The sequence below is a fragment of the Zonotrichia albicollis genome, chromosome 4, assembly GCF_047830755.1.
Source record: "Zonotrichia albicollis isolate bZonAlb1 chromosome 4, bZonAlb1.hap1, whole genome shotgun sequence".
NCBI classification, from domain to species: Eukaryota; Metazoa; Chordata; class Aves; order Passeriformes; family Passerellidae; genus Zonotrichia; species Zonotrichia albicollis.
In genome coordinates, this window is record NC_133822.1 from 48,447,335 (window position 1) to 48,459,867 (window position 12,533).

The 12,533-nt window shown below is 38.1% G+C and overlaps 1 protein-coding gene across 1 annotated transcript in view; it reads right to left on the reverse strand.

The window, feature by feature from the left end:
• Positions 1-926: 926 nt before the first annotated feature.
• The window catches only part of TPH2 (tryptophan hydroxylase 2), a 51,761-nt gene continuing 40,154 nt past the window's right edge, over positions 927-12,533 (reverse strand). The window contains exons 9-11 of the mRNA XM_005480606.4: positions 9,662-9,757; positions 1,456-1,589; positions 927-1,363 (exon numbers count right to left, since the gene is read on the reverse strand). Of these exons, the coding sequence (XP_005480663.2) occupies positions 1,189-1,363; positions 1,456-1,589; positions 9,662-9,757 (405 nt within the window). The 3' untranslated portion in view covers positions 927-1,188. The remainder of the gene's footprint in view (positions 1,364-1,455; positions 1,590-9,661; positions 9,758-12,533) is intronic.

Below are 12,533 nucleotides of genomic sequence, written 5' to 3' on the forward strand. Positions count from 1 at the left end.
AGGAAAGACATGCATAATTATTACTTCCAGATAAGAGCCGGCTCAAATATTTCTGCACTGTCGTCCCCAGACAGAGCTTGTACTTCTGTCAGAGCTTGCCAGCTTAGAGTTTAAGTCAGGCATTACCTGCATCCATCTGATACAAGCAAGGCAGCTTGGGTGTTCCTATGATTTAATCACTCCACAAATACTCTAGTAACTGAAAATCATCTCAGCCATAATTAAATAACAACTTCCTTATTCACCCTTTTATATGTTCTGATACTGGCACAGTGTAGACCCAGTCAAGCATGGCCAAGTCAAGGTTGACTGTAGAATAATGAGGAAAGGCAAACTGTGCCTGAAACACAAGAGGAGTTAAGTTCAAGACACAAGGGAATGAAGAAGACATACAAGGATGTAGAAGGACTTTGGATTCACATGTAACAGTGACGTTAAAACAAGTGCTTAATCTCTTATTTCCAGATAGCAATCTCAGAGGAAGCACTCTAGGGACTGTCACAGGTAACACATGTGAACTACAACTACCTTTCTACATGAACTATCAGAGGTTTCTTTTTTTAGTGTCTTGCAATTGCTCAGCCACATTGAACATTTCTCAGTTGTGGGTTCTCATTATGTATAATCTTCACAGACCTCTTAGTACCAATACATATCCTTCCTAATCTCTGGTAGCTACTGGTACACAAATTGTATTGTTCAGTCACAAGAGACAAAGTTCTGTAACAGATATGGACAACAGAGTGTCTTTACCATTAGACAAAGAAACAATGTTTTCTTACAGAGAAAATTAAAATGTGGCAAACAATTTTTTTCCAGATTCTTGCGGAAGGGAAGGGATAATGAAGAAATAAACTCAGGCCTAATGAAATCAGCAACACCATTTCTTAAACATTGAAGTGAATCATTTTGTGGAAACCAAACTGTTGCCAGGAAAGTTTTTTAATGGTATACTTGTACATGACATTGTGCTGAATAATTGATGATCACATTCTGCCACATTCCATGTTTCATTTACAAATTAGCATTGCCTTGGTTTGTCTGCACATTACAGTTAGACAGAGCTACACAATAATGCAAGCCACAGGCCAAGCTGTAAAGGGAAAACTGATGGCTCTGATAATTTAGCCATCTCATGTAACTGGCTACAGAAAGAGCAACTGACAGCAAATCACAGTGCCAAACATATCAAATCCCTAAATATCTGTTCATTTTGCTTAAAGCATCACATACAGTGTTTAGATCACTGCGGAGGTCCTGGACAACATTTTCTATACTCCTGGTATCCTTCAGAATCTCAATGCTTTGCGTATATGGATTGAAATACACAGAGAAGGGACGATTGATTGATTTGGCGAAGTCCCTGAAAGGAAAAAAAGAAAATTAACTTCCTTTTTCTTCCCCAGCCACTAAAGAAGAGAAAATTAGACTTTTGAGTCAGGGAAAATAATTTACCTCATCTTTTCTTTGGCCTCTTCAAAACTCTCTGAAACAAAGTAAACTTCCTGGAAAGTAGTGATAAGGCATTCTTGCAAACAGGTTGTCTTTGGATCAAATGTTTTCACAGTGGCCTTGTCAGATAGAGCATGCTGCAAAATACACCACAGGATCTGTTAAACTGGATTTTGATTATGCTGTGTATCTACATCAGCTGCTCCTACGTACAGCATTTATATCGCTGTCCTGTATGTTTCCCACTAATTGGTAGCTCATCTTATTTTACTTATAGCATTTTTTCCGTTTGAACAGTCAACAGAATTTGTTATTTAAAAGGCTCTTACTTATGGGAGATGGTTTTTCCCCTTAATAATAAAATAATAAAGAGGGTGTTAGAAATGTACCTGCCATGAACATACACAGACGTAAATGTTCAGATGGAAAAAGAAAAATCATCAAATAACCATTTTTGAAAAATTATCTATACAATTACAAGCATATATTGTCCCCAAAATCTCATTTAACTAGCAGAATTCATCTTCATCTTGGCGGGTAAATTGGGTCTGACTAAACCATTCATGTAATCTGTACTTTACATTTTCAAGTTAAAATCATATAGTATTTTCCTGACAGTAAAAGTGAAACTACTTATCTGAAAACCCATTCAATAATGACAATGTATTGCAAGACAGTGAAATACATTACTCTTCTGCCACACAAACTGAGCAATAATGCTTCACATAGTACTGCAAAGAAAAAATAACTAAACAGATATAGATAATTACAAGAGATATTGGGCAGATAAGGCAAATGCTACCCAGACCAGAGATTTCTGATCAGCCTTTCTCTTTCTATGACTTTCACAAGTCACTAGAAAAGAGAGGTTCAGAACTGAAAATCAGGTACTGAGACATTTTCCAGGAAAGTGTTTTCTCACTCCCCTTTCAACTTGAATACTTGGGTTGGCTTTTGCATCTATCTTATCTTCCAGAACACACATATTTTCATTCTCAGTCCTCTGTTACAGAAGTATAAGGTAAGAAAGCAGAGCATATTTAGGTCACCTTTCAACCCTCTTTAGTCCCCTGATACCTATATAAAGTGAAGATATGAATGAAAAGCATAAAGAAATGACAGGGAGGAAGCAGATCCCTGAGGTCCGAAGGTGCCTCTGATTTCTTTACTTTCCATCTGCATGGACATTCTTTATAGTGGAGTAAAGTATTAACCTTAAGGTATTCACAACTTTTATCCTTGCTCTTGCTCATACTCACTCCTAAATCCCTGTGAAAGGCTCTGAAAATATCACACTATCTCTCAACCTGAAGTCTCCAAATAGCAGGACAGAAAACTGGAACAAGAGCCTCTTCCTCCCACCTCCTCTCTCTCCAAAAATAAATACATGAAAAATTAATGCATGGAATCTTAAAATGTCAGGGAATTAACTTTCTTTAGTACATGTATATTTTCCTTCTCACAAGGTTTGCTGTTTCTAACCAGCCATTAGTCAAACAGGTTTGAAAACAAATATAAACAATGCTCTCTCAACCATCACCCTCTTCTAAAAGGACTGCAGGAACAGACTCACCTTATTAGGTCCCTGTCTATATCCCTGTTGTCACTTTCTCTTTGCAGAACCATGTTGTTGAATGCTTATAAATTAAGGCATTTACCTCCTTTTCTCAAAATGAATTTGCCTTTTCTTACTTGGAATTATAATAGATTCCCTGGGAGGGTATCTATAGATAAAAATCTCCTCTTAAGGTGCCTTTGTGCTTGCAGGTGAGACTTGGTGGCTCAGGTGTCTAAAGCACAAAGTTTCAAAACTCTGAGTGGACTGAGTGAGGTTGATTCCCTGCAGGGAATGAAGATGATGATACTGGCCATGATTCCATAGGAACTGACTACTTCTGGCTCATGGATTCTTTGCTGTACTGTGAAAGGTTCAACAGAAAGGGGGACGCTATCAACTTCTCTACTTACTAATGGCCTCTGATGGGCCAGGTCTAGTCCTTGGGACTGAAGTTATCAGCATCAAGAAGGGATCCAGCCTGTGGGCTCCAACATTGTGAACAACTGTTCTAGTCACTGAACCCTAATTTTATAAAAGGAGAAACTTTAAAGAGAAGGAAAGGTTGATGCTTTCTCAGGGATGACTACTGAGAAAGCCTTTCTAGTTATTCTCCTTAGATAATCCATATGAAATGACTGATTCTTTCTGGATCCCAGTTTAGTTATACACGAACAGAGCTGCTGTTTCACAAAGCAACTCTGCAGAGAGTGGAACATGAGGACAGCAACACATGTGCACCCTGTAAACCAAGGGTGAAGTATTCAGACATGCCTTCAAAATTAGGTGACAGCAGATCAGTTATTCTTAGGATTACAGTTTGGAAACAAAAGATGTAAATTCTGGTGAATTCCCACCCAAGATCCCTGTCTCCCCTCCAAGTCCTTTTGGCTCTTAGATCAAGTAGGAATTGTCTTGGCTACCAAAGCAATGTTTCCATCTTTGCAAGTCTGGATGGCGTCTTCAAATTGCACAGCCTGGCATATGGAACATCTGCAACTGAGGTGATATTCTGACACCAGTAATGCCAGAGATCAGCAATTGAAATGAGCCTACAGACAAACCTTCAGAGAGACCATAATCTCATGTGAAATAGAATGGTCAAGACACGGACTCAAAGCTGACCAGAGCATTTATCAGAAACTTTACAGGGCTGTAAAATGCTGGTCCTTGGCAATCTCAACATTTTGAAGTACATAAAAAAACAAAAAAAAAATTGTCTGGTGAGTCCAAAAGCCTTCAGCTTCCAGCCTGTGTTTTTTAAATACATGCTATTCACTTATGGTTTGGTTGGACATTCAGTTCTTTAGTGAACTCAAATAAGTACCCAATATGTATTTCTCCATCAGAAACCTCTATGTTATCCACCTCCAATGAGATGTTAGGGCTAGCACTCATGGAAAATAGCTTTTGGTAAAATAGGGCATCTCACCATCATGTGGATCTGTGGTAATGGTCTCTAACAGCCCATTCATACAGACTGTACTGCTAATGCTAGTAGTATTGGTGAGTCTTCTTCAGTTCAAGAAATAAAAATTTTGAGTGAAATTTTGAAATTAATCATCACTGATTCTCAGGAAAAGTAGCACTATCAGACAGATTAAGAAGTAGACAATCATTTGTACTGAAAATAAGCATAACAATAAAGAAATGCCTCCACTTCCTGCCAGATGAAAGATTCAAAGAGTGATTGAGGTGCCTAACAATAGGTGTTTAAGGGCTAGGCTGCCTGATGTATTGTACTGAGAATGGAAGATACAGCACAGGATCTAAAGAAGCCTTTTACACATTTCTGCGGTGGCGGCTGGTCAGAAATACTAGGGCATGTCAGATGGCACCAAGCATTTACACTACACAACTGTGAATCATTTCCTAAGTGACCACTATCACTGACACATGAAAAAAGAGTTTGGTCTTGTAATTCCTCCTTTGAGTATAAAAATGGATTGCAATAATACAACTCAGAGCTTTTCAGGTCTGAGAAAGAAAATAAATGAAACAAAACCCAAAAAGTAAAATCTTCAGCTAGAAAGGGGAAAACTTGAGATGAGTTATAAATACTGCACTGTCTGAGAAGTACATGAGGGCAGAATAGGAACACAGGTGAGAAGCTGTGTGAGTGCCAGTACTGATTTTATCACCTTATTTTCCCAGGGGGAGTACACAGAGTCTTGAAAAACCTGCTCTTAAATGTTTTCCTGCTTATCTACAATATGTGTTGTGAATCTGACAGTGTCCTGTATTACCAGAACATTTTGTTCAATTGTGTAATTTTACAGAAATTCTAGAAAAATATGGAAAATCTCACTATTTAAAGATTCTTAAAATTAACACCTGGGATCCAGGAGTTGATTTCTTCATCCTCTTCAGAAAACAGAGCCAAAATTTGCATTTTAATATTTTTTTATAAAGTCTAATGCTGGCCCTTCTTAAATTATCATTAAAAAATACAATTGGATACTGTACTTGACTTCAAAAATTTATAGAGAGAGATTTTAAGTCTACCTCTCTGTTCAGTATAGTAGCATACAACAGGGATGTATTACTTGATCTACAGCCAACTGAAGTTGATAGGAGACTCCTTTAATGAAAGAGTTCAAGAGAGCATCATACAAATTAAATGGATTAAAGTTACCAAAGACATCTGAACTGCTTTTTAGAAACAGTTTTAATAATTGAAATGTACATTATTTCAGCCTTATCTCTAAGCCCCAAATACATACTGTGTAATAGTGTTAGCTAGAGTTAACCTGACTATATTAGGCAGAGCATTTTATAACTACTTACTGTATTATTCTATTCCCCCCAGGCTTCATTTTTAATCTTCTCTTTCTCATTATTTTGTTGTGCTTTTAATTTATTTTTTTTTACTTGATGTTTTCATAGCATGCACATAAGGAGATGCATTTTTCATTATCTGAAATTTTAGGTCTAAATACTGAGTGGGGAAAAAGATTTCATGGGAATCCTATAGTGATGGCTGGTGCACACATTTCTCTAGCTATTTTTTTTTTATTTGTTACTAGAACTGTTGACTAGATTTGTGAAGTGGAGCAGTGTAATACAGAAACAGGGATGACTGAACAAGCCATTCAGTCCTCCAAACAACCCAAATATTGCTTGCCATTTCTGCCTTGCAAATAGACTCATGTACTCCTAGAAATTTATGCAAATTATACATAAAATTGGCCACCATTTTATTTCCTGTGCATACTGCTGCATTGAAAAGAGAGCTGATAGGGACAGAAGCTGGAGAAAGGCTTTTCTTCTTGCTAGCAAAAGCACATTAATAAAATATGCCTGTGCAGTCTCAAGGGCACCCTCAGTAAATTTTCTGAGAACACCAGTTTGGGCAGGAGCATTGTTCTGATGGAGAACAAGAAGGCTCTGCAGAGGATCTGAACAGGATGGGTCAATGGACACAGACCAGTGGTTGAGGTTCAACAAGCCCAAGTGCCAGGTTCTGCACTTGGGTGCCATCAAGCCCAAGTAGCAAGGAGTGGCTGGAAAGTGGCCCATCAGAAAAGGACATGAGGGTGCTAGTCAACAGCTGAACATGAGCCAGCAGTGTGCCCAAGTGACCAAGAAGGTCAATGGCATCCTGGTCTGTATCTGCAATAGTGTGGCCAGCAGGAGCAGGGCAGTGACCCTCAGTGCTGGTGAGGCCATACCTCAAGTCCTTGTCCAGTTTTGGGCCTCTCACTCAAAGAAAAATATTGAGGCTCTGGAGGGTGTCCAAAGAAGGGTAGTGGAGCTGGGGAGGGTCTGGAGCACAATGATAAGGAGCAGCTAAGGGAACAGGGTTTGTTTAGCCTGGAGAAAAGGTATCTCAGGGGAGACCTTTTCACTCTCTGTAGTTACCTACAAGGAGATTGTAACCAGGTAGGGGTTGGTCTCTTGTCCCAAGTGAAAAGTGACAGGAGAAGTGGAAATGTCTTCAAGTTGTGCCAGGGGAGGTTTAGATGGGACATTAAGAAATATTTCTTCACCAAAATGGTTGCCAAACATTGGAGTAGGCTGCCCAGGAAAGTGGTTGAGTTACCATCCCCGGAAGTATCTAAATGATGTGTGGATATGGCACTTGAGGGCATAACCTAGTGGCATATGTGGCAGTGCTGGGTTAACAAATGGACTTGATCATCATGGAGAACTTTTCCAACCTAAACTGGTCTATTACTCTAAACTCAAGTTAGCAAAACTCAACATTTCAAGATCTGCCTTCCTAGTGGGAGGGATACATAAGTATTTGAGCTTCTATGGGCCACAGCCATCCCCATCTAAAGTATGGCAGAAGTTATTTTTGAAAGGATGTCTTCACTCTGACACCTGTGTGAAGTATGAGTGTTGCACACATGACAGGGACATGTCATGGCCATGCACACTGAGTCTCCTCCTCCTCCCCACTCACCAATGCTGAAATAGCCAGCATTGTTCTCATCATTTTCAGAGCAATTGCTGCCATCAATAAGGATTTCAGTTACAATCAGGATCTCAACAACAGTCTATTAGCATGACCTTTCTTCAGGTCAAGGAAGAAAATTGCCCTCCCAGTAGAAGCTGGGAGGGAGATTGTTTTCTCAAAAAACAGGAGAAAGTGACAATGGCTTGATGCAAGGCTGTGCACCAAAGTCATGGGTGCCCAGACATCTCCTTCCCAAACACCTCCCTGATAATATTTTGCTGGCAAGAAGCACATTCATGCCAGGATTGCAGTCCAGAAATGGCTTCTCCCATGGTCATTTTATCAGAAATCTTAGTTGTTTTTTATTTTTTTTTCCTTAACTTTTACCTTGCTTTCTACCCTGGAGCATATTTCCACAGAGTTTTCAATATTTTTCACCTTATGAGTCCCTTCATGGAGACTATGTCTACCTTTGGTATGCTGCTGTTCTGTTCCCACAGCACAAAAGTGCTTAGTTTATCAGTAACTGAAATTTCTAACTTAAGATCAGTATATGCAAGATCTGGTGAAATTTAGTACCTTATGATACACAAGAGGTCAAATCAGATGATCTAGTAGTCCCTTCTGGCTTCATATCTACAAAATATATATGTAGTGTAACGGAAAATTATATAATATTATTGACTTAGAGCAAAATTATTATGATATATATCTGGCCATAACACGGTGCAGATCAATATAGTCCGTTAATGTGCAGATTATTTAGCTTTTAGCATTGCTTTTCAAAATGATTATTTTTTGCATTTATACTCTGAGTTTACTGCTGAGCAAAGAACCCAGATCTAGGGTCACAAATGTGTGGTACCAAATATGCACACTTGACAAGAATAATGCATTTGTTTATGACATTGATGGTAGAAGATTTATTATGTTCTAGACTATTCATTTCTTCTTTTTTATGCCCTTAGATTTTGTAAATTATATGGTAGGTCTTTTCAGGGTCATCACCTGGCAACCTTAACTGTTAGTTTAAATAAAAGGTCTGATTCTTTAGAGTATCCTGCAGAGTTTGGGGCGTAGCACTGAATGTTGCTGAGCCAAAGCAAAACGCGAGGGGCATCTTCATCTCTTTTCATTCAAACAACTTTGCACTGTGAGTAGAAAATATTGCCAGGCAGATATGGAATATTTCCGTGGCTGAAGTATGCACAGAACTGAGAGCAGCTCTAATGCAATCAAAAAAAAAGCACTAGAGAAGGTAAATTTCTTCAACATTGTTTACTACTGGAAGTATAGCAGTTTCACTAATGAGGTGCACCCCAAATATTCACAGTTACAGGTAAAACAAATAGCAGAAAGAGACTGAGATACTTCTATTAAACTGCCAAGTAGCTCACTGAAAGCCAGCCCTGGAGGGTGGGAAGATGTGAAAACTCAAATAAACAATGCTGCAAAATAGTTTTCAATACTCTTCCATATGTGCCTTCTAAGTCCAAATGTTTACCTGCAAAGCCACTGAGAGTTCATTTGGGTCTCTGAAGATGATAGTCCTCCCTCTCTCTACCCTTCCCTTCCCCCTTGCTGAGAGATGTAGTATGTCCCAAAATACTACAGCTGTGACAAAATACCTTTTGCCCATTCCCCATGTTTTCTAGGCATTAAAAGAGGCAATAAATTATCCACTTCAACTACACACACCATGCAAAGTTAAACACTTTCACTCTTAAAAGAATAGGGCTCTATGTGTTGTGACATAGGCAAGTTCAATGTGAGTTCATATGCATTCCTTAATTTTAAATATGATTAATCATATCAGGACCTTAATGAATGCTGTTCTTTTCATATCAATAATGAATCCACTCAAGTAACTGGATTACTTAGAACAGAATCATGTCTGATTTCTAGCACTTTTTTGTGGGTATTAAAAATACGTGCTCCTCATCCAAACAAAGCTTTTAGAGCCCAAGGCACTCTTACCTGCTAGAACCCTTGAGCCCCCTTTGACAAGAAATAAAAATTCAAACAGAAATCAGTTTTTTAGTTTATAGTTGCTTTGGTACTTTGGGCCTTACAAGTCCATTTCATGCTTCAAGTGCCAGCTGATATTTCAAACAAAGCTTTTAGGTCAATACTGTATTTTAAATACAAGCTTTTTATCTTGAGAATTATAACTGTTATTTGAAAGTCAATATATTTATATACACCTTTTTTTTGTTAAGATTAAAATTTTACTATGCTTTAAGGATACATACCTTTAACTCTCCAATAGAAGACAGAAGTCCTGCCCCATAAGCACGCAGTTGTCCTTCTTGCTTGCAAAGGCCAAATTCAATGGTAAAGAAATAGCACTGTAAAATATACAGATATTCAGTACAAATAGTATAGCTGCAAACAGGCACTTCAGCAATAACAATCATACCATATTCACTTGTCTGTCCCACTTCTTAGAATTACCTACTTTGAACATAATCTCAGATATCGTGTATTGTTGCTGCTAAGTAATTTAAATGTCATGTTCAGCAGTAAGGAAGCTTGGCACAAAAATTTGGGATTTTGTTCTTTGTCTGGGTACACAAGCAGTTCACAGGAATGGCCAGCTAGGAACAGACAAGCAAGATCATTTTTAGGTATCAAAGGTACTGATAGTAACCTACAGAGGTTTTTGAAACCTTCAGAAATAAATGAGATGCCCCAAAACAGAATCCTGCAAGGCAGTTGGTCTGACTGTCTAGGAGCATTTGAAGATGTCTAAGATGTAGTTCAGAGCACTTAGTTTTAAGCTAAAGCTGATATCACTTTAAAGTCTGAAACATACTTGAGTTGAATTAAAATTAATTTACTTATATGTATGCGCTTAAGAGCATTCCTGAGTTGAGGCCTTAGTCTTCACTAGATTTTGTTCTGTCATAACTAAAGAATGAATATGGCATTTGGCTTCTTAAATTCCAGAAAGAAAATTATATTCAGTCAAATGAATTCACTTGATCAATGAATTCATTTGAACAATAACATAGTTTTTGAGGTCTACATTCCATCAGGTAATGTATCTGACCTGTAAAAGTGATGACAAGCTGCAAAAAGAGATCTGTTAAATCAACATTACAGTATCGTATCTAATTTTGCTGTACCCACCTAACAAAGTTAAATGTTAGGAAGACCATAAGAAGTACTGACAGCCTACTGTTCACTAAATGCTAAAGATCACAGTCACTTCTGCTCTTAGGGTACTGGATTTTACTTTGTTTTTTACCACACATCACATGCTTTTTGATATTAGATCAAACATTTGAGATTAAGATGGTAACTATTCCATATTGTAAACATATGAAGGTTTTAGGAAGTAGAGATCGTAAGTTATACAAAAATATTGCACGTAAATATACACATATCCCTATATATATTTGTGTTTATTACATCATCTGACAATTTCAGGCTTTGCACAAAGAGGCATAACTCCACTGTACCTAGAAGATTTATATGTTTTTGCAGGAGATATAAATTTAGGATAAGAAATTACCCAATATTTTGTAGTAAATTTTAATCTTTTTAAGTAACTTCAGAATACATCCTAATACAATGTTGGTTTTTTTCCATTAACTTCCTCCTTAATCCCAACTGGGTTTCATATTAAATATAGAAGACTACAAATTAACAGCTCTTTTAAGTTCAACCAATCTTTAGAAATTCAAAAATTATTAATTGCTTAGCCTCATAAAAGTTTCTGTACAGCTAGTGATTCATACAGCATAGCACTATGCAGAAGGGTATAATAAAAAGAAGAATAAAAACTGATGAGCCCCATGTCTGATCCAAACCTGCTCAGTCAGCTGAGAAGAAGGAACCAGTGGCAGAGACTTCAAACATCTCAAGTCTGATTCCATCACAGTAGTCAAATGCAGAGATATCCATAAAGGAAGGTGAAAGCACAACATCATCAAATAAAACAAAACAAAGAAACAAACCAAAAAAAAAATCAAATTTCCACCTCTGGCTTTGGTGTTGTCTCAGGGAAATCAAGCTGGCATAAAATTTTTCAGTACATCAGCTGATATCACCACTTAGAAGGTAGGCAAGACAACTGGTTTCTAAAAATATTGTCTCAGGGACAAACAGCCAATAAGACAAAATGACAAAGGCATCACAGAAGTAATGAGAGAAGCTGAGAGACCTATCACAAAGACTACAAATTTTGCTTCCCTGCCTGAATATTTTGCCAAAACAGCTATCAGTAGGCCACAGTCCTGCTTGTATACATGCTGACACAGCTAGAAACTAACTACTCAGCTTTACACTTAATTCCTACTAGTATCTTTGAATTTGTCCCCTCTCCCTCAGGGTTCCATAGAGGAATCTATCAGGTAGTAGTTCTTATGCTACTAACATTAACATTCTGACAGACATACAGCAGGATTAGACTCCTGATAAAACACAGTGATCATGCTCATTTTCATTTTTAAAGCCAACAGCAGCTAAACAGGAGTCTGGTGTTTGTATGTTTTAGATCTGTAAGAGCTGCACTTAGTGCCCACATGTGGGGCACCTCCACTGTTGACCTTTCTTAGGCTGAAGACGACCAAACCAATGTCATGCTGCTCCCAGGAGAAAGTCAAATGCCCATTTAGCAATCTATAGGGCCAGCAGAGGGAAGGAGCAGAAACGTTCTCCACTCCTCTGAGGATGTGCACTCTGGGAGCTGGAAAGCACAGAAGGCAGAGGAGCCAACACAGGCACTGGAGAGAGCAATCCCTGCTGTCCCGGGTGAGCAGTACCCACGAGATAGGTAGGACCTGATTCCACTTCCTCCCTGATGGATAGACAGTACTTAAAGAGGGAGCTTCTCTTGCATTGGTTCAAAAAATATTATAATTGTTACTGTAATAAAAGGGAGTCATATTTATGAGCTAGGGCTTGCTGGTGAGAGCCAATCTTTACTATTTATAAGACTTGTAGTCTCAGTATAACTAACTAAAATAAAACACAGAAATGGCAATGTCTCTGCCTACTACTAACTTGTGATATCAAACTGCAGCATTAAGAAAAGCCTTTCAAATTAGAAGCTGATTTATAAATTTGCCACATGCAACAACTACAATTTAGTATTTAAGAGTGCCCTGCTTAGCCAAG